This window comes from Mesoplodon densirostris, chromosome X (assembly GCF_025265405.1).
Source record: "Mesoplodon densirostris isolate mMesDen1 chromosome X, mMesDen1 primary haplotype, whole genome shotgun sequence".
NCBI lineage: Eukaryota > Metazoa > Chordata > Mammalia > Artiodactyla > Ziphiidae > Mesoplodon > Mesoplodon densirostris.
In genome coordinates, this window is record NC_082681.1 from 121,374,644 (window position 1) to 121,397,408 (window position 22,765).

The window sequence follows — 22,765 nt, forward strand, 5'->3', positions numbered from 1 at the left end:
CTATGAGTTACACAAGTGTGTGCATTTGTCAAAACTGTTCGACTTGTACCATTAAGATCTGTACCTTTAAATGAATTATATCTCAATTTTAAAAACTTTAAAAAACTATCTTGATATTTTTCTAGTTTAAAACATTTTCCAAAATGCTTTCCCCTACCTCTCACAGGTAGGAAAAAGGACTGGTATTGAAATTCTCATTTAACTATTTCTGAATACATTTTTTTGAAATTGAGAGATAATTAACATATAACATTGTATTCCTTTTAGGTGTACAACAAAATGATTTGATATATGTATACATTGCAAAATGATCACTACAGTGAGTTTAGTTAACATCCATTACCACACATAGTTACAATTTTTTTTCTTGTGATGAAAATGTTTAAGATATACTCTCCTAGCAACTTTCAAATATACAGTATAGTACTGGTAATTATTTACATTACATCCCCTGGATTTATTTATCTTATAACTGGAAATTTGTTTTGACCCCCTTCACCCATTTTGCTCACCTTCCCCACCCACTGCTTCTGCCAACCACCAATCTGTTCTCTATATCTATGAGTCTGTGTCTTATGTGTTCGTTTTTGTTTTTGTTTTTGTTTAAGATTCCACGTGTAAGTGAGATCATACAGTATTTGTCTTTCTCTTCTGACTTATTTCACTTAGCATAATGCCTTCTAGGAACTAGAAGAAGCATAAACTAAGTCCAAAGTTAGTAGGAGGAAGGAAATAACAAAGATCAGCAGAAATAAATGAAATAGAGACTAAAAAGACAATAGAAAAGATCAGTGAAACCAAGAGCTGGTTTTTTGGAAAGATAAATAAAAACAGACAACTCTTTAGGTAGACTCACTCAGAAAAAAAGAGAGAGCGAACTCAAATAAATAAATCAGAAATGAAAGAGGAGAGGTTACAATTGATACCACTGAAATATAGATGACCATAAGGGACTATTATGAACAATTATATGCCAACAAATTGGCCAACCTAGAATAAATGGATACATTCCCAGAAACATATAACCTACCAAGTATGAACAAATTTTGAGGAAAATTTTAGTAATGTTGAGGTGTGGGCCTGTCCTTAGAGCTTGATTTGTCCATTGTTCTTTTTGGAAAGAATGGTAAAACAGCTCTTGAAACAATGAAGCTGACTCCGTTTGCCTGTGTGCCTCTCCCTCCCCCACGTTCCCTCCTCCCTCACACCCACCTCTCCAGTGTGCTTCTGACTGAGGTTTGGGTAACAAAGGGCAATTGGATGTAAAAAGCTATAGCAGCCCTTAAATGGATTTTTCTGTCTTGCTGCTTGTACCCTGAAGTAGACTTTAGACTTGATGAATCTTGTTCCCCTTCTTGGTACAGCTGACAGGTAAAACTTCAACAGTGATAAGTAGGAACTACAGGCATATCTCAGAGATATTGCAGGTTGGGTTCTAGACCACTGAAATAAAGAAAATATTGCAATAAAGTGAGTCACACAAAGTTTTTGGCCTCCTAGTGTGTATAAAAGCTATATTTACACTATCCTGTAGTCTATTAAGTGTGCAATAGCATTATGTCTAAAATAATGTACATATCTTCATTAAAAAGTACTTAATTGCTAAAAAATGCTCACTGTCATCTGAGCTTTCAAGTCATTGTAGTAACATCAAAGATCATTGATCACAGATCAGCGTAGCAAATATAATAATAATGAAAAAGTTTGAAATATTTGAGAATTACCAAAATGTCACACAGAGACACGAAGTGAGCAAATGCTGTTGGGAAAGTGGCGTCGATAGACTTGCTCGATGCAGGGCTGCCGCACACCTTCCATTTGTTTTAAAAAAAAAAGCAACATCTGTGAGGCACTGTGAAGCAAAGTGCAATAAAATAGGTGTGCCTGTGTTCTAGCTAGTTAGGTACCCCAGACAGCAAGGCCATCTTTGTATTCACAGGCATCCTGTTCAGTGCCTTACAGATGTAGATAATGTTTGTAAGATTGGGTGGAGGTGGAGATGTTGAAATTCACCCAGCCTCTTCCCCAACTTGCAACAGGGCTAAGAACTAGAAACTACTTCCTTGGGCCCTGAACCACTTAGAGGCTGGTGATTGTGAAGACTTAAGAATTGCAGGGCACACAGACACAAACTGTTTAAGTGGTTTTACTGCATCTTTCTTTCTCAAACACTACCATGTAAAGCTGCCCTGCTCCCAGCTCTGGACTGAAGGTGGGGTTCTCTCCTGGAACACAGCCATGGGCTCCAGAGCTGGCTGGGTTGCTCTCCGAGGAACACAGGGGTTTGTTCTCAACCTAGAGCCAGGGCCTGCAGAAGCCTGTTGATGAGAGTATGTGTTGGTGGGGAGAAGGTAGGTGTCTGTCCCCTTTTAATGCTTTCCTTGGGAAAGAAATCATAAGCCCTTGGTAACATCCATAATTCTCACTTTATTACAAAGGGATGCATTTCTCTCTTTAAATATAGAAACATAAACATAAGCAACTTGATTTCTAAGCAGGTGGTGTGCAGACTCTGTATGTTCCACTCTTGTTGTAGAAGCTTTTCAAGGATGGGGTCTTCATCTGTTTTGTTCACCAGTGAATCTGTCCCAAAGTCCTAGGGCAGTGCGGAGTAGGTGCTCATTAAATATCGGTGGAATCAGGAGGGTCACACAGACCTGAGTGTGGTGTTACCTAATTAAGAACAGTGTGCAATATAGTCAGGGTCTCCTGGTCCCTTTTGCTCCTCACAGGAAGGAAAATTCCTTTTGTGGGGGAATCAGGGCCTCATAGGCCCCCATGGAGGATTTCCCCCAATTGATTTCCCTGCCATGCATTCATTCATCCATCCATCCATTCATGAGTGAATGTAATCACTATGGGCTTCAGTGTCATCATCTTTATCCAGGAAGTTGAACTAGAATTTCGCTGAAGAGGGATAGTGTGGGGCTGGGGATCATTTGTCTCATATCACCAGCCTGAATCTTGCAACCAGAGCAGCAGTCTTTAGGAAGAAATAGCACCGAACAGCTGTCTCTGCTACTGGGGACAGACGCCCGCCTGCTCCGTGGTGCCTGTAATGGGAAGTGTACCCCCCAGGCAACGAGCAGTGGTTTGATTGTCTGCTACTCTGCGCGCCATGAGGCTAAGGATAGACGTCTGCTGGTTCCCTGTTGGCCATTCCTCTCAGACTGTGCTGTGACAGGGATGCGGGCATGTGGGGATGTGGCTGAGGTGAAGACACCCCTGTTTTTCTAGCAGGCAGCCTGCCGATCCCACACATCAGGAGCACTTCCTTCAGGGATCTCGGGCTGGAGCCACTTATTACTGGGAACAGGAGTGAGTGTTTTAGATACTGTCAAACTGAATCGAATGGAATTGGCCCAGCTGCCCTGTGCTGTCGGGGATTACGCCAGGGACTGCTCATTTGTGGTCCGTGCCCTTGGTCTTTCCCTCCTGCCTTGTGATTTCTGGGAGAAAGAAGGTCATTTTATGGTTCCTTATTCAGGACAAGCACAAAGGACCCCATGCTACAAATCCTGTGACTATTTAAATTCAGGCTTATGGTGAATCTTCCTAACCATTCTAATCCTATAAAAAGCTCCTTGAAAGGATAATACATAACGGTTGAGTTGACGTAGACACATGGAATGATTTCAACGGAAACGTTGTGAAATGCCGTGATTTGGTATTGAATAAGGTTAGTCATGCACAGGTGCCATTGTCTGGATTCTTTCCCGAAGATTCTGTGATCACACAGATATGATGGCCACTCTGTGAGTCTGTACCCCATGAGCTCCCTAAATCGTGCTCTAAAACGCCATTCTGGTTGTCTCCATTCTGAGGCTGTGTCAGCACCTCCTGAATGTCTCTCACACACCCTCCCCTGCTTATACCTGGCATTTCTGCTCTTCAAGGCCAACCTTAACTTTGATTCCTTTTTTTCTCCAAGCCTTCCTTTAGCATCCCAGATCTCGGCGAGCCCAACTTTGTGTAACACATTTGGTTTGTGCTAAGTCATGGTGTTTTCTTTTCTATTTACCTTGCATTGCTAGGTTTTGGTCATGCCCACCTTCCACCATCTTTAAACCATGTGTCCTTTCTACCTTGGTAGATTGTCAACTTCTTGAGGGGAAAAAAAAAGGATATGTCCTGTACAGTCCTGTGTCCCTAGCCCCTAGTGTAGAATCATAATACATCTATTTCTGACACTGATTAGGTGTACTAAGTATCCCACTGTACAGATAGGAAAGCCAGGGTTCAGTTATTAGGGCATTCGATGAGTCACAAGATACGATTTGAACTGGGCTTTTGACTCTAATTTTCTTTTTGTTTTAATTATTTAAGCTTTTAAATTGTGTTTATTGATCTGAAGAAGTAATACATGTACATGGCCAAAAAAAATTCCAAAAAGTTTCTAGGTTTCTTTCTATTATACTACACCATACTGGTAACTAAGTGCTTCCTTGTTCTCAAAATGACCTGTTATTTTCCTCCGAGAAGCCAGTTCACTATTCTGACTTCTGCTGTTCTTTTAGTGGCTCCATCACAAAATTTGGGGATGACTTTTTTTTTTTTACACTTCCCTCGTCTCAGCTAATTGGTTGCTGAAGACCAGCTTCAGAATCCCTCACAGATTCTCAAATCCACACCTGCCTTGTTCATTCTCACCCCTCCCCAGATCCAGCCTTCAACTCCCCCACCCAGATGACTGCAGTCTGGCTGCCCTCCCTACCTCCCTTCATCCCATATCAGTTCATCTCAGGGTAATCTAGAACCTTCAAGAAAGCTGCAGGGAGTCCTTCTACCTTCTGATTGAGTTTTTATTCCACAGATTCTTAACTGTTTTTGTTAGGCTATCAAGTTAGGTTTGGTAGTCTGCGAAAGCCATTCTCAGTTTTTAAATAACGGTTTTATATACATAAAATAAAACACATAAGGTTACAAAAGGAACCATTTATATTAAAGTAGCTATCAAGCTACTTTAAAAGCAAATTTTGGTATACTAATCTATGTGTACTTCTTTATTATAAATAATAAATAATTCCTTATTAATACATTAAATAACAAGGTCTCCCAGCAGGTGTGATAACTACCACCACTTCAAAGTAGCAATGAGTGCAAACAATATCTTGAAATACCCACAGTATCTATGATGTGTTATGAAAATACGACTTGGTTGGTGTCACGTCACAGGTCCTTCTATTACTCTGGTATGTTACGTATATTCCTAATCAAAGGAAATGCCAAATTTCAGTTGGATGTTAGTGGAAATGAAGTGTTAATTCTTTTCCAGTTGCGTTTATGGTCCCTAGGTTAAACCCCCCTTCCTGAGTCTGAATCTCGAGACCCTGTGAAGTCTGCTTTCTCATTCCCTGTTAACCTGTAAGCTTTGTGTCCTGCAGCTCTCCCCGTGTGGGCTTTGCACTCGGCACTGTACAGATGGGAGAGAAAACTGGCAAGTACCACGTCTAACCTGAACCCTGCCTCTGTTCTTCTGTTCACATCTGTGCAGGTAGAAGAAGGATGGTGGGAAGGTGTTCTCAATGGAAAGACTGGAATGTTTCCTTCCAACTTCATCAAGGAGCTGTCAGGGGAGTCGGACGACCTCGGCATTTCCCAGGATGAGCAGCTCTCCAAGTCAAGTAAGGAAGTCCTCCCACCATGCAGGACAGGGGTGGGGGCACCCACGAGTGCCGCTCCAGCCTCCCCTTGGTTCCACTGCCTGTGCTAAGCAATTGTGACAGAAGCTCATGAATATTTTCTTGGTTATGCTGCCTTAACCCACCGTGGTTTAGTAGGTTTATCATTGTAAAGGTGTGACGTGCATACCTTTCCCCCTGCGCAGATGCACACTGAACATCTCTGGATGGGTGACTGTCAGCCTTCATAGTCCCCCATGGATGGCCCATGTTGCTGTGCCTCCGTATACTTCTAAAATGTCACTCACTGCAAGTTGATAATTATTTTTAAAATGAACCAAATGAGATTGTTAATATTTCTCAGCATCTCTTGAGGAACTTGGAGAAAATGGCACACACCCACACCCACACCCACACACAGACACACACCCCACACACAAATCATTGGTGGGGAGAAGGGCAGTGTTCAGGACGCGTGTGTGCCAGCTCCCTTGAAAGTCTGCCAAGCCAGCTGAGGGCCCAGCCCCACCTCGGGTGAGCATGCGTGTCCATCTGTGATGGTGAGAACGAACTCCAGGTCTTTCTCTCTCCAGGGCCTGAAGCTCTCCTCCCTCCAGCTTCTCTGCTGCCTTTTCCAGCTCATGGAGCCAAAGGTCAGGACCGGGAAACTTTGTTCTCCCAGTCGCTAACCCAACTTCCTACGTGGGTGTCTGTGTATCTCTTGTGCCGTCTTGAGCCAAGGTCATGGGTGTGAATGTCGTAGAGGCTCGACTGTGTCTTAGCGGCCTGGCACTCCCTGGGGCTGCAGACTTTCCTTTCTCACAAGAAGAAGACAGCTCAGTCCTGTCAAGATAATTCTTAAACAGCTTTCTTTTCCATTTGGAAAAATCTGACTTGAGTGGTATTTTCAAGTTAGTTGTGTCTCTTTTTATTTAACCAGGAGCATGATTGGGCAAATCCCCAGTTTGGAGGTAAAGCCATTTCTGGAGTCGTGCTCAGGCCACCTCCCTCACTTGGCGTTTCCGTGGCATTGGCCGATTGGCTCAGTGGCTTCCAGAGTCTGGGGCTCCCCATCCCTGAGCCTCATTCCATCCTGGGGTCTATGATAGGAAAGACAGGAGGTGATCTGGGGGCAAAGGAAGCATCTTGAAGCTCCTGCTGCCTTCTCTGGTTTGGGGCAAGGAGGTTTTCTGCTAACATGGGCCAACTGATGAGTATGGCCGGGAGGGCAGAAAGTGTCCTTGACCCCATGATAGTGGGACTTCTATGGCTTCCAAATTGCACATTAGAATTCTAACTGCCATAGTGTCTCCTTTCATACACTGGAATAGTATTGTACCTGGTAATTGGGTCCCATAATAAGAATACTATATCTTAGGGATATTGTGGATTAAATGGGCTTTCTTGGAGGGAGGACCAGATCGGGTCATTTTACCATTATTTCTGTGCAAGTGTGTTATGAGTTCCAATAGCAATAATGTATATAAACCACCTCACCTATAGAAGACCCTCTATTAAGTGGTCACTTTCATTGTTAATCATGATGAATTCTTGGGACACAGCCAGTTAGTAAGTTGAGGCTGCTTGCACACCGGTTAGTACTGTGCTCACTGAAGCATTGTGTCTGCGTTTGGAAATTACTTTGGGATTCCTGTACTCAGGCAGAAAAGGAGATCTGGAGAGGTATTGGACCACATCTTTGGGAGAACCTTGACCTCTTGATATCCTGCCATGTTAGGTATGCTTTCAGAGCTGGAGCTCAGAGAAGTCATGCCTCTTGTATTTTTGGAACTGTTGAAATAAACTGTCTCCTCTTACTCCAAGTCAATAATTTGGACATTTGACCCTGCTTGACCCCTTAGCTCAAAGCACACAGTGCTGGAATTCCCAGGGCAGGAGGTTAGGAGGCGGAGTGGAATGGTCTTCCCAATCACTTAGCCTTCTGTCACACGCTCTGAAGGGGCTGTTTCTCTCATGGAGACTGCTGTCCCCAACGCTCATTCAATTAAAACCTGCCATTTCAGAACTACGAGAGCCTAATAATTCCGGCAGCCATGTTTAGTTACCACAGGAACTGTCCCTTGTCATGGGGGTTTTTGAGGTCTCTGGAGAGGCATGTTCTCCTAACAAGGATGGATGCTTGTGAAATAATTACATGGCTTTTGTAATCGTCCTGTATGTGCAATTAAGGAGAAGAGGGCCCATCTATTGATCTTTCTGTCTGTCTGTCCATATCCATCCATCCTTCCTGCTTTCCTTCTTTTCTTCTATTCTTCATTCATTCAGCTTTTACTTGGCCCCTGTTGTTACTAAGATGCTGTACAAGGCACTGAAGATATACAGAGACAAATCAGATAGGGTCCCTGTCTTCAGTCAGCTCGCACTGTGGAAAGGGGGTGCACAAGTCAGTGACAGTTCAGGAAAGTGCCACACGTGCTCTGCTAGCCGGGTATCTGAGGAAAAGTGGGATACACAGGCAGAGAGAGGCCGGTCCCATGGGGATGTAGGGACAGCAGTGGTCACAAAGGGCTTCACAGGAAAGCAGATGTGATTATAATGCCCCTAGGGCTTGCTAAATTGAAATAATCCCCTGAAAGAGAGAGAAATACCATCTCAGCGTTCTCACAGGCTGTTCAGTAACTGTTTACACTCTGATGGTAAAATATATATAATTAGATCAGATCACATGCAGAAATTATGTATACTGGTAAGATTTGTCTATGTGGAACCTTTGGTTTTAGAGTGAATCTGCTCGTTCCCTATCCCCAGAGAATGGTGTTAGTAGTTTCAGTGTACTTTACTTTACAAAAGAAACACGTTTTTGTTTTGAAATAAGTATAGGGTCACAGAAAGTTGCCAGAAAACAAAACAAAACCCAAAAAAAAAAACACACCACTGTACAGGGCAGTCCCATGAACCCTTCATGCAGTTTCCCCCAGGGATAACATCTAGTGTAACTACAGTAAATGTGTATTTACTTTTATCATAGAACTGAGAAAGACAAATGTAGTTAATGCACAAAAGATATCTAGGTTTTTACTCTGGTATGAGCCGAACCATAGTTAATAAAGGTCTTTGTTAGACCAGCCCACTTAATACCCTTCATAAATTACAGTTTTCACAGAGACTGCTTAATTAATACATGGCTCTGGGGCTTCCCTGGTGGCGCAGTGGTTAAGAATCCGCCTGCCAATGCAGGGGACACGGGTTCGAGCCCTGATCCCACATGCCGTGCGCCACAACTACTGAGCCTGCGCTCTAGAGCCTGTGAGCCACAACTACAGGGCCCACGTGCCACAGCTACTGAAGCCCACGTGCCTAGAGCCCGTGCTCCGCAACAAGAGAAGCCACCACAATGAGAAGCCCACACACCACAGCAAAGAGTAGCCCCTGCTCGCCGCAACTAGAGAATGCCCACGCACAGCAGCGAAGACCCGATGCAGCCAAAAATAAATCAATTAAATAAATAAATTTATATTTTAAAAATACATGAATCTGGGAGTAAGTCATACTCCTAATGTTAGCACCATTTTGGTAATTTTCAGAGATCCTAGTGACATCATATAAAAATCCTCTCAATTTAAATGCTAGTAGACATTGGGGGAGGTTTTTTTTTAAGACAGATAAAATCTGTATCCTGGTACATATGAAGAAAACTTTGTGTACAATGTATCCTTATACATCTCTTTGTTATACACACACACATCTACCCCTGTATGTGCACACACTTCTTTGATATTTGTAGTCTTCACATTGCTACTTCCAGAAGGTTTTTGAGGATAGTTATTCAGTTTAGTTTTGTTAACCAATGGATGAATGCAATTGAAGAAACATTGCATTTTATTTATAAGGAAGTGTGCCATGACAGCTTGACACGTGGTAGGTGTTCAGTAAATGCTTGCTGAATCCTTCTTACTCTGAGGAGGCATTTTTAGCTTTGAATGAAAGGTATAAATTGCTTGAACTTGCTTTTCTTTTACCCTGATGTATTTTTATATATGGTAGTTGGTTATGAAATCTCTAAACTTTAGATCTTTGTTCAGGGTAATCTAATCTATCAAGGAAAGAGTTACAGCAGTTGTGTTGGTTGGTATGTTGATTTAAACATTTTATCTCAAACAAGAAAATTCATTGTCAGGTAGTGGCAGAAACTTTTTGCTGTATATTTAAATTTGAAAGCATCTTTACCTTTCATAGCATTTATGGAACTTTAAAGGTGCTTTTTCAAAAAGATTTTTGTCAACTTTTTATTATAGAAATGTTCTAACATACACAAATTGAGAGAATAGTATGATGAACCCCTGTGTACCTGTTACCCAGCTTCAGCAGTTAGCAACCTGTGGCCAATTCATTGTAATTATACCACTACACAATCCTCCCCTATATTATTTTGAAGCAAACCCCAGATATCATGTAATTTCATCCATAAATATTTCAATATGTGTCAATAAAAGGGTATCTTAAATACTATTATCACTCCGAATTATAATAATAATAATTGCAATTCCTCAAAGTAATTACCTATATGGTCAGTGTTCACTTTCCCCTAATAGTCTTCTATTTTTTAATACAACTTGTTAGTTTGAATCTGCACCCAAAGAAGGTACATACCCTGTGATTGGTTGATATGTCTCAACTCTCTTTGAATCTCTAGATTCTTCTTCCATGTTGCCTTTTTTCGTTGCTACTTTTTGCTGAAGAAACTGAGGTCCTTTGTGCATTTGTTTCCCACAGCCTGCCTTTTGCTGATTTCATCTCTGCTGTGTCGTTTACTCTATATAAATTGATAATTGGATCTAGGGCCTTGATTAAATTCAGGTTTGAGAGAGAGATTTTTTGGGGTGGGGGACAGAACTGCTTCATAGGTGGTGATGGATAGTCTATCTGGAGGCTCATAATGTCTGGCTATCTTTCTTTTTGAATATTAGCAGCCACTGATGATTATCACCCAGATCTATGCACTCATTAGGGCTTGCAAAATGGTACCAAAACAGGGAATTTTTTTTTAAAAAAAGAGTGAAATGGGCTCCCATGTAACAGATCAATAGTGAAAAAAAATGTTGAGTAAATTAGGTTTTTAAAAAACAAAACATCCAAGGGTTTGCAATAATTGTGCAGGCAGGATCTTATGTTAGGGATGGAAAGGAATTGAGAGCTCATCTAGCCTGGTGTCAGATGAGAACACTAAAGCCCAGTGAGATGAAGTCCTGGGTGTGGCCTCGCTTCTGAGTGATGAAGCCACCATTACGTGCAGGCCTTCCTGCATATAATTTGCACATACTTTGGTATTGCTCCCATTACGGCTTGTAGTTTACCCTTTCACGGAGCATCTGACAAATTTCAAATCTGAGTACAGTTTAACTTATTTCTTCTTATGATCACAGATTATGATGAATTAATTACCTTTTTAGTTACAATTTTGCACATGCGAGTATTGACTAAATGATGTGAAATAGAACTAATTACAAATTATATTGATATTATTGCATTAAATTATAATCAGAAAATATCTTGATCTGTAAGATTTATTTGGATGTAGAGGCAAAGAAATCCAGATATGACCACTGTCCAGTTTCAATTTCATACATACTTTGCTTCACGTTTAAGAAATAAATGTGACTTTCCTGTTTCCAACATCTTTTTGATATTATTTAATTTCTTAGATTATAAAATAATTCTTGTAAAACTAAAAAGTATTCCTGTTTTTTTGTTTTAAAGAAAAACATCATTTAGCTACAGAAACATTTTAAGCTATTTCCCATAGTTTTCAGAGGGAGAAAGTTTGCATTTTCTTTCTATAACCATTAATAACCATGATATTTAAGTTTGAATTGACTTTCTTATTTTCCTAATTCCTTACGTTTGAATTTTAGGTTCAGGTACTTTAGTGACTTGTCAAGCGAAGGCAAAGATGGAGATGGCCTTTTAAAACTTAGGGCAAACCACTCCCATGCTATAGAAATATTTTATTTCATTAGCTGTAAGAAATGGATTGCTTGTGCCCCTTGCCTATAAGAGCTAAAGCCAGGTTGGCACCCCCACACACGCGCTTTGGTGTCTCTATACTTTTTAATATTAAATGTTATTTGTTTTGTGTATGAGGTTCTGTTGGCAGTGAAGAGCAATTAGCAAATTGATGAAATAGAGTTTCAGGCAAAATTAGATGCTAGCATAAGCATATGATTTTGTGTTGAAATTTTAAAATGCTTCCCTTTTACAGTGTTTGCTGCCTTCAAGTACTATTATTTAATAGTGACAGTAGAATATTCCTCCCTCCGCAAAATAAACAGCACTCATATTCATGGACTTTGCAGTTGCCCATCTCTTCTGTTCTCTAGATGTGTCCTCACTCACCTCCAGCCCAGGCTCCATTTCCAGTGGACGGGGTGGGGGGTGGGGGGTGGGCGTTTTGCAGAAACGTTTGGCCATTCAGAGACGGCAGGGCCATGTCTACCTCAGTGATTCTCAGACTTGACCCTGGGGAAGAACAAAGGGAGGTTCTCTTGTCCTTGGAGGAACTTTATTGAAATACTGATTTCTTTTTCTTACTTTTTTCTGACATGAAAAGGACTGCTGCCATTCAGTTCTGGGGGGGCCTGGCTCACAAAACAGCTGTATTCCTGGGGAGTAATGTTACCTTAGTGATGGAAGTTAGGCAGAATAAAAATTCACCCACATAAAAACTAGCCACTGTTACTTGCTCCACGTTGCCATCAAAGTCCTCAAGAGCTACAAGTCTAAGGAGAACATGTGAAACACTTGTTTCTTTGGATTATCCTTATGTAGCCAGTGATTTGAATATCTCAGTTTTTGCTTTAACTGGACAGAGTACATCTGTCAAAAAGGGCAGATTTCAAAGCAGTGGTGTACCACTATGTCTGCAGGACACAGAAATTGGCAATACCTGATTCCATTTAATTTGTTGATCTGATCATTTACAATCCCTTTCATGTTATTAGGAGTGACATGGCCCAGAAGTTTACACGATGGTCCCTAATGGAATTTCCCATTTTCCTGAAGAATGTTTCTAAAAAGTGAGACAGGTTGCTCTCTCTCACTCAGCTCCACTCTCTGTCTCTCTGTAAATGTAGCCTACCTTTCCATCCCTCACACTTACTATGAGGGAGCTATGTAACTGGCCTCCAGTTCGATATTCAGCTCACAGCCATAATAGGACCTATTTCTTGCATAACTTAGAGTAATGCATATATTAATTGAGCTTGTCTTTATCAAACCATTTTACTTGCTGATGGTACTCTCTGTAGGGTGTGTGTGTGTGTGTGCGTGTGTGTATGTGTGTGTGTGCACCCTCAAACTGGGGCAGAGTGTGTTTTGTTTAGTCTATGTACTTACTCATGGTTCCAGAGAGATTTGGGCTTTAGCCATGTGTCCAGTCTTATTCTATTGATAACCTCTACTTGTAACAACAAAAAAGAAGATAATTTGCATTTGACACTGGGTGAGTCCTATGTCCTCATGCTTAAGTACAGTCTCATGACTGATATGGCAAAACCTCAATTAAGATGTTTCAGGAAACAGGGTTTTCTGGTGTCTTTGGTGCTAAGCAGAAAACCCCTTACATTGACATGGAAGCCACGATTGGTTTCAAACCTCATTGGTGAAAACCCCCCTCTAGAATACTTGTACATTTTCTTGCTTCAAGATACTAAGAATGAAAAATCTTTTAAAAGGGATTTTGTGCCTTGTTTAGACTCTTGGGGTCATGAATATCAGTTTGTATCATACTGGGCTCTAGGGGTAGAAGCTAAAGGATAATGGACCAAAATCTATATTATGTTCGGGTCACACTCTCCAAAGAGAAGAATGAGTTAACTAAGGAATCCGATTGATTGGATTCCCTCTGGTTGAGGTTTTCCTACTCTTGAGGTATAATGTTGAAGTGGCTTCCAGGTTCAAATTGGGCATAATCCACATGCCAGGCATTTGCAGAGGTGAGCCCTAATTCCGGTGCTCCTTGCCATCATGGTTGCATGGGGACTTTGGGCTCATTCTGTAACATTCTTAAATTCTGCCTAATGGTTTCTAATTAATTTTGTGGGTGAAGCTCTTGCAGTGGATTCATTGAAGACAAGTTCAGTTAAAGACTCTCCCTCTTCCTTCTTTTGCCATCATTTGCTCCCCTTCCCTCTCTCTTGTTTTTCTCTCCCCTTTCTCTTCTCTCATTCACTGTCAGGAAAGACTACCTTTGAAGGGACAATTCTGTACCGAGCTGCACCGGGAAAGACGGAGGGCCACAGACGCTATTACAGTGAGTGACCTTAACAGCAGGAGGCAATTGTAAAGATAAGATCTGGGTTCTTGTGTTTTTTGATGCAGCTGCACTTTCCTGAGCTGCTCATGCTTCTGCCAAGTGTCTGTGTGAATTTCTGATCCAAGGACATGGACTTATTTGCCTGAGATAAGTGCCGTCTCCTTGGTGTGTGCTGCGGGAGCATTCCCATCACCAGCCCCTGGCGCTGTCTTGTTTGCTTTGTGCCTCTGTCATGTGTGTGACATGCGTGCATGAACCATGCGTGCAGAGAAGGGATCAGTAACATTGGTCATGGCATATGTGTTTGTACCAGTATCTCTGCGCCTCTGGGGTGGTGTAAGATGGCTTCCTGTGGAGATGTCAACCTCTCGTGGTTATTGCTTTTACTGAGTGGGTCATTGGAAACCAATAAGTCATTTCCTCATTGCGGGGTTCAAAGAAGTAAGATTTTGGTAAGAAAAGTCCGGGCCAGAAATGGCATTTTGCTTTGCTCATTCAGCCAGTCACCACACGGCAGACTTCTTTTGGCAGGACCAGTGTGTAGCCTTTTGTGCTGTGAAAGAAAGCTGCCAAAAGTTGAGGGGAAGGAGATGAATGAGGTTAATGAATGAATCTCGTGAAGTTTGTAGAACAGTCCTGCCACACAGTAAGCACTACACGTGTGAGTGTAAACTTGAAAATAAACAAAAATGGCTCACGGGCTGGAATATTGAGGAAATTATTGGCAATGACTTTTGTGTAATTTGGCCAGTTATATGAGTGGCCAAAGTAAACTTGAGGAAGCTTTGTTCTTTTTTCACTGCGAAGGAAAAGCATCCACCTTAGTGTGCACGTACACATATGTGTACATAGAGACGTACACACAGTGATGAAGGAGAAGGTTCACGCGTGAACACCGGAGCCACACTTCTCAAACTGTCTGCAGTGAAGTGTCTTTTTATTTCCATTCCCCTGCGGACAGACGTCGGGTACTGCCGGCTTGCCTTCACTGCGCATGCGCTGCACCACCCGCCCCTCCCAGCAGGAGCAGACAGACCGATGTTGGTCTGTGCCCTGTTCACCCAGACGCGTCTGTTGGCCGCACGTCCGGAAGTAGCACCAGCGCACACTGCTATAAGCATTTCCAAACATGGACACTTTCTGTGCTTGTCTCTCTGTGTACCGGGAACGAGCCCTTCATGATCTTGGCTCTAGTCCACAGACCTCACTTTGGGTTGCACTGCCCTCGAGTGTCACCTGGCATTCCGAGCATGACACAGGGATAGTTTACATAATAGTGTGTGTTATGAGCACCAGTGGCTAAAAGATACAGCACCAAAAATGAAAAGCCACCTTTCTTTTCCTCTGAAGGGAAGGAACTAGATTTTGAGTTATTTCATCAACCCAGATATTCAGACATTTAATTTCATAGTACTTAAAAGTGATAGAAGCAAGCTACCAGAATACCCGGAAGAAAAATCTGCCATGTGTTTCCTTCCCAGCCCATGCTTGTGTGGTTGAATGACCGTGCAACCTTTCCCTGTGTAACATAAAGAGTATTTCTCACAGTGATTAATATATTATTAAGATGAGCCCGGAAGGTGGCAAATCCCTAAAACCAGAAGCTCAGTGAAATCAGGATGGCAGTGGTTGAAAATATTTGTGTTTCTAGCTAATGAGGTATGATAAAAGAATCCTTCAAATTCTTCTCTTTGAAGAACTAAAACAGACTTGCCCAAATCCATTTGCCCTGCTGCCTTCTGCTTGTGGTGCTGGTGGTGGTGGCGGTGGGGAAGGGGAGCAGTGATGTCTTCTGTTCGCTAACCATTTCTTTATTCCGTTCTCAAATGCTTCTTTCCAAACCAGAAAAGAATATACAAGCCATTTATCACACAGAAAGAATCCATACGGCAAAATGAGAACATGTTAAAGGGGAAATGACACAATATTTAGACTCCAAAATTATATCTCCAGCAGGGGTATTTCCAAAAACAATGAACAGATAACCACACGAATGGATGGCTAATCCAGGGAGGTTCTCCGTGTTTGCACACTCGCATCCAGTCCTGTAAACTGGAACCGACCCCCTTGTTGCGGGCTGTTCCTCACTGTTCTGCCCTCTGTTCTTGCTCATAAATGCTGTTCTTTAGTTAATTAAAACGTACACCAGGGACCTTCCTCCCCACCCCCTCCTTTTTGGCTTACAAATACCATCTTATTGAAAACAGCAGCAACAGCAAACACAGCCATTGTTTAAAGGATTTGATTTTGAGACTTGTTAGCAATTTATAATGACCTTTCTATATTCTTCTGTTTTCATTTAACAGTTTCTTCCTGCACTGAGACTTCTTTATTTGAATGACTTCAACATTTTGTGACATTTTATGTGAGCAATTATTTGATGCACCATTCTTATGTACAAAGAGGCCACCTTACATGTAGGAAGATAATGCACAGTGTGGCTAACAGAGAACAAAATTTAATGGTATACTTTCATCCCAAGGGCATCATTGTCATCAGGAGACATATAGTAAATGTTCAGGAGCTATTCTACACATCTAGAGGCTTTTAGAGACAGGCTTAATGGCACTTCCCATAAGATATCCTTTTAATCCTGCCCTTTGATGGCATGACTAATGTACTGACCATCAAAGTAAGAATGTACACCCAGAAATTAACTAGAAACAGGCTCTTCCTTTTAGGAACATGATTGTGGGCAGAGCCTGGGGAAAAAAAGAATCTGGGGAGGTAAGTGTCCATGTTGTCTTGCTGATATCTATTTGATGACTTCCAACACATGCCACCAGAGGTCAAAGGAAAGGTGTCATGTCCCCAGTGTTCTTCTTTGGAAAGGAGTTCAGCTCTGGGGAGACGTTGGTGTCAGAGGAGGGAGGAAGAACTGTAGGCTTGGGGGATTCTGGCCTCCCGGAGGGCAGCTTCGTTTCCCTCTTTAACAAATATAATCATCTTGCCAGTGAAAGTGTTTCAATGTCAAGTTTGGTTTAATGCTTTCCTCAAGAAACATGTCTGCGTGCATTTATTCCTCGTGAAGCCATCCAAAGAGATTTAATTCTTTGGCAGTCATAATTTTGTGTGGTTTCTTTAATTGCTAATTTGTTTAAATGGCTTTTAGCTTTACAGTTTCCCTTTAGGAAATGTTACTTTCATTGCTAATTGCTAACTGACATGAGTCATAGAAATGGGAGGTACAGTGTGTGGCACTGACTAGGTGGGGAGGCGAGGAGGGGGCGGGAAGAGTTGTTATTGCACAGACTGCAGCAAAACAAACTTGGCTGAGGACCAGGCTCTGGCTGAAAAGAGGTGAAATGTCACATTTAGGAAGAGATCTGCTTTGAAGTTAGATTTTCTGAAAAGCTTTGATTCACTTCTTAAAATTAAAAGCTGGGCACAGAGGGTGGGAGGGAGACACAGGAGGGAGGAGATATGGGGATATATGTATATGTATAGCTGACTCACTTTGTTATACAGCAGAAACTAACACACCATTGTAAAGCAATTATACTCCAATAAAGATGTTAAAAAAAAAAGCTGGGGGTGGGGAGATGGAACAAAACTCAGAGCCGCCCCCATGCAACATATTCACACGCTAAATGAAAAACTGCAGTGCAAGTTATCCCATACCCAGTGACACTTTTAGCAGTGGTTCCTGGCTGGCTATGAAGTGCTTCACGGCTATGGCTGATTTCTGAGCTCTTTCTTTCCCCGTCCCCGCTCTTGACAGGTTTAAGGGAAACCACAGGCTCCGAGAGTGATGGGGGTGACTCGAGCAGTACCAAATCCGAGGGTGCCAACGGAACAGTCGCAACGGCCGCAATCCAGCCGAAGAAAGTTAAGGGAGTGGGCTTTGGAGATATTTTCAAAGACAAGCCAATAAAGCTAAGACCAAGGTCGATTGAAGTAGAAAATGACTTTCTGCCTGTGGAAAAGGTATGTTGGACAGTTTCTGTTTTACTTCAACGTAATGTGGTGTATCCAAAAGTACCTTTTAGGGCTTGGCGTCTACGACTTCCTATGCCTCTTCTGAGGTTTCATTGTCCTCGTGTGCAGCTCTCCTTCTATATAGGAACAGCTTTCCTCGAAAGGCTCATGCTCTAGTTTGCTGTTGTTTTTCTTACTGATCTCTCTATGGAACGTTTCTCAGGATGACTTTTCAAATAGACCGGCCCTTCTGTATTTCCTCCTCAGAAAAGCCACTCATGCCTGGACCCAGCTAAACACATAACCTTGGTACTTTTCAATCTCTCTTCTATCCTGGTATGTTTCTCTTGTGATTTGTGCTTGGGCGTGTTGACTGGCTCTGTAGTAGAGAGAAGGCTTGTGCATTTTTTTTCTCAAGGTATTTGGTGGAAATGATTTCATACTACTGAAAGGAGGTCTCCTGCGTGTGTGAGTGACAGAGATGGCCCTCGCTGTGAATCCCTGAGTTGTTACCATCAGGAAGCTGGCTGTTTTCTCCTGCCCCTGGTTCTGGGTTGGCGAGAGGCAGACAGCATGTTGTTGCTGAGTACGCGGTTGCCACAGCAACACACCCAGAGCCATTGTGCTTGTGGCTGTCAGTGACGTCTACTCTGGTACGCTTTTAAGCATCATAGCCTTGCTTAGCATTTGATAAATACTGTGGAGTTTTCCAGATTGTAATAAGCTACAGTCGTGCTGTGCTTAAAGAATGTTTGTTAATTTGATTTAGTGCTGAAATTTTTGCTTTGACATTTGTGCCAGCAGGCTTGGGGGATGGGGCATGGGCAACATCTCTACTGCAGGTTTATCGACGGCTTTTAAATGTTTTTCATTTCTCTGTCAGATGAATTTTTAAAAGTTGCATCATCTTCTGCAGCTGTAGAACTTCCACCCACCTCCCTCCCGCCATCCACCAGCAACCTTGCCCAGTGTCATCATGCATTAGAAACAGAATTGGGAAAGGAAACTTTTTGGACACTTAATACCCTTAGAGATGAATAAGGCAGAAAGGGCAGATACTTAAAAAGGAAGGACTGTTACACTTAAACTCTTCTTTTGTGGAAGCTTCTCTAGTGCATTTGCTATTTCTCAAGATCTGAAAACTATCTAGTTAGTGTCCCAGCTTGTGAGTTCATTTCTGCTTCACATGGTCACTTTCAGATTCCCATAAATATTTACAAAAGAGCAAGTTCCCATCTTGGAAAGGAAAGATGAATACAGTTTTTCTTCATTTTATTCAAGTGGTTGAAATGAACATGACCATTGACTCAGTCAGCAAACAGTTAATTCCTTTTGTTCGTTTTATGATTCTCAGTCTTACTCTTCTCTGTGTAAAAGGACATTGTGTGTGCATAGCTTTCATTATTGCTATTAATATTTGTCTTAACCGCTAATAATAAATTGGGTTGTTACTAATAGCAGTATCAGCGACAAATATAATACTCCCAAGTTTGTACCTCAGCACACTTCTCCTCTGAGCTCCACAGCCATGTGTCCAACTGCTGTCTTGAACATCTCCACTCGGAGGTCCTAAATTCTTAGCAGCTTGTCCAGACCTGAACTCATCCTCGTCCCTCTCAAACCACTTTGCCCACAGCCTTCCCCATCTCAGGTGAAGGCAGTGCCACTCCCCCTCCCATTACTCAGAAGAAAAGCCTTGGGGTTGTCCCTGACTCCCCTCTTTCTCTTACATCCCATGGCTGATCCATCAGGCAACCCCATCAGCGCAGCCTCCTAAGTGTGCCCGGCACCTGCCATGACTCATCACCTCTGCGCTCCCCCTGCTCCCGCCATCGCTGCGGTGGCCTCCTAATTGGTCTTCTTGCTTCTCCCCTTCCACCTACGGTCTCGTGTCAGTATCAAAGCCAGGAGGGTGATCCTTTGAAACCCGAAGTCAGGTCGTGCCACTCCTCCGCTCGCACACCTGTAGAGGCTCCCCTGTGAACCAAAGTGAAAAGCCTCCCTGAGGCCCAGGAGCTGGGATGACCTGACTCCCATTGCCGCTTGGACCTCCTCCCTCACTGCTCTCTGCCTGCTTGCTCCATCCTGGCCCCCTCGCTCCTCCTCAAACAGGCCACGCACGCTCCCACTTGGGGGCCCTTGCCACAGTGGTGTCCTCTGCCTGGACACTCTGTTTCCACTTGTCCGCCGTGGCTGCCTGCCTCTCCTCCCTGATGCCTGCTCATTCTGAAACCTGCCCCCTTGGCCCATCCTGCTTACTTGCACTGCATTTTTTGTTTTCCCTAGCATGTGCCCCCTTCTAACATGTTTATTTTTTATTATGTTTATTCTTTGTTTTGTTCACTGAGGTATGCTATGTGCTTAGAACAGTGTGTGGAATATAGTAGGTGCTCAGTAAGTGTTAGTTAAAGGAATAATATTCAAACTATATTAATATAGCACTTTAGAGATTACAGACATCTATAAAATGAGGGAACTGGGTGGGATAACAGTTATATAGTTGGAAATATAGTAGTTGTATGGTTCACTGCACCTCTATGAAACAAGATTTATTGCATTGGTCTTAGAGACAAGAAATGTTAACTTTATCAGAGTAATATATATATGTACGGCGTGTGTATGCATCTCGATTCATGATTTGTTTGCAGAATGAAACCATGTGCTGGCAGCTCCCTTAACCTGCTTCTCATTGTGAAGCCTCTGGGGAAAACTTAAACCTCCCAGCCTGCTTTACTGGCTGCGGACAATTTTTATAGCATCTAAGAGGATTCAAAACTCTCTCCACCCCCTGTTGTTGGCGCCATGGATAGTTACATAGATTTATGGATCCATTATGTTATTGCACAACCTGGCATGGGAGCTGATGAGTGTGATAATGTTTTACTTGTATACGACCTGGTTCTCACCGCTTTTGAGGTGGTTTTGTGTCTAAGATTTCTGTTTAAGGGAGGAAGTTTCCTATGAGAGTTGAGCTCGCTGTTTCGATTTTGCAGAAGCACAGACTGGATCTCATGTGGCAGCATCTATGTTAGGTGAAGCCCAAGCAGGTCTTCCACTCAGGCTGGGGCAGTTGACCTGTTGACATGACTGGTTTGATAACTCGCATGAGGGAAAAAAAGGTCTATGATAATTATTAACAGCTGCAAGCATCCTAGTATACTTTACGTTCAAGTTTGCGAAGTTTTGAGATCCACTTTTCTGAGTCAGTTGAAAATTTTGTGCTTATTTTACCTGTGCTTTAATCCATATCACCCTACCCAGAGTGGTTGAATGCTGATGATTATACACCAGGAAAGATACTGGTGTATCTGTAACACTCCCCCGAGCAACAAGGAAATAATTAGTATTCTTGCTTCTCTTACTGAGCTATAAGGAAGGACCCCATTTATGAGTCTTTTTAATACTACCAACCTGATATGCCTGTGAATGATGTGTTTAATGTACCATTTAACTGAAATATTTATAGGTGAAATGACTTAATGTCTGGGATTTTGCTTCCAGTAATTTGGAAGATGGAAGAGTTGGTGGGGCACAGAGGAAATCAGATTGGTCATGAGTTGATAATTGTTGAAACTAGGTGGTGCATACATGGGGGTTCAGTACACTGTACTCTATTTTTGTATATGTTGGAAATTTCCCTTGATAAAGGTTAAAGAAAAAAGAAAAGAACCTTGGGGGAAAATGTACCATTTAAACTAAGCCCAGAGGTACGTATGTGTTATATCAAAACAGTGGAAAATACGTTGTGGCTAAAGATGAACCAAGTTAAATATCATAAGATTAGAAGGGCATGGTACCATTGTCCTAGGTGATTGACCTTGACAAAGTCACTTAGCCTCAATTGAACCATCTGTAAAATGGGAATACTCTTTATGCCTATCCTACCTCATAGGACTTTTAAAAAATGCTACATAGCTGAAAATACTTGGAAATTGTAAATGTAACTCATTTCAGCTAGTATTTGTTCAGTACTCACTATATGCTCGGCACTGCGGATACACTGGTAAACAAGACCAGGTCACTGCCCCTCAGGGAGCTGCAGAAAAGTAAACAAGCAATAATAATACAGTGTGGGGAATGCCATGACCAGGCTGAGAACACAGTACTGTGCCGTAGGAGCCCTTGGGCACGGCAGGAAGTAGCGAGTTGTTAGGGAGGCTGGAGAGTGTGTATTCATGTGTGTGTACCTACTTCCTACAGGAAATGGTGTTTAGACCTGTAGGAGGTGATGTTTTTAGACCTACAGGAAGTGATGTTTAGGCTGAGAACCACGGGTCCAGTACACATTCATCAAGCAAAGGAGCATAGAGTTGTCAAGGTGGGAAGAGCAACATGTATAAATGCCTCGAAGGGAAAAGGAAATAGCACAGAGCATGTGTCAAGGCTCCAGCAGGAAGTGGGGAAAGATGAGAATGGAGAAGAAAGCAGGGCCCACATCAGGAAGGGCCTGGTGAGACTTGTTAAGGAGTTTGGACTTGACTTTGAGGGCAATGGGGAGCAATTCTCAGCAAGAGAGTGACATGATCACATAGGTGGTTTAGAGAAAGTATTCCAAGCTGCAGTGGGAGGAGTGGATTACAGAAGACAGGATAACTAGAATTCAGGGGAGAAGTTAACAGAAACTTGTATTGGCTCTACCAGTAAACCCCCCTCCTCAATGTAGATTCTAAACCAGTTAATGAGTCAGTGGATGGAGAATCAAAGTATTATTTTTGTTCACTTTTTCAGTATGGATATCCAGTTGACTCAGCACTGTTTATCAAAAGGATCATCCTTTCTGCAGATCACCTGTTTATCAAAAAGGTCACCTTTGGGGCCTCCCTGGTGGCGCAAGTGGTTGAGAGTCCGCCTGCCGATGCAGGGGATACGGGTTCGTGCCCCGGTCTGGGAGGATCCCATATGCCGCGGAGCGGCTGGGCCCGTGAGCCATGGCCGCTGAGCCTGCGCGTCCGGA

At 42.6% G+C, this 22,765-nt stretch overlaps 1 protein-coding gene across 3 annotated transcripts in view; it reads left to right on the forward strand.

Moving 5' to 3' along the window:
• Nucleotides 1-22,765, forward strand: part of SH3KBP1 (SH3 domain containing kinase binding protein 1) — a 346,074-nt gene that overhangs the window by 185,530 nt on the left and 137,779 nt on the right. For all 3 annotated transcript variants that reach the window (XM_060086464.1, XM_060086462.1, XM_060086463.1), the window contains 2 exons: nt 5,495-5,624; nt 17,615-17,820. In XM_060086464.1, the coding sequence (XP_059942447.1) occupies nt 5,495-5,624; nt 17,615-17,820 (336 nt within the window). The remainder of the gene's footprint in view (nt 1-5,494; nt 5,625-17,614; nt 17,821-22,765) is intronic.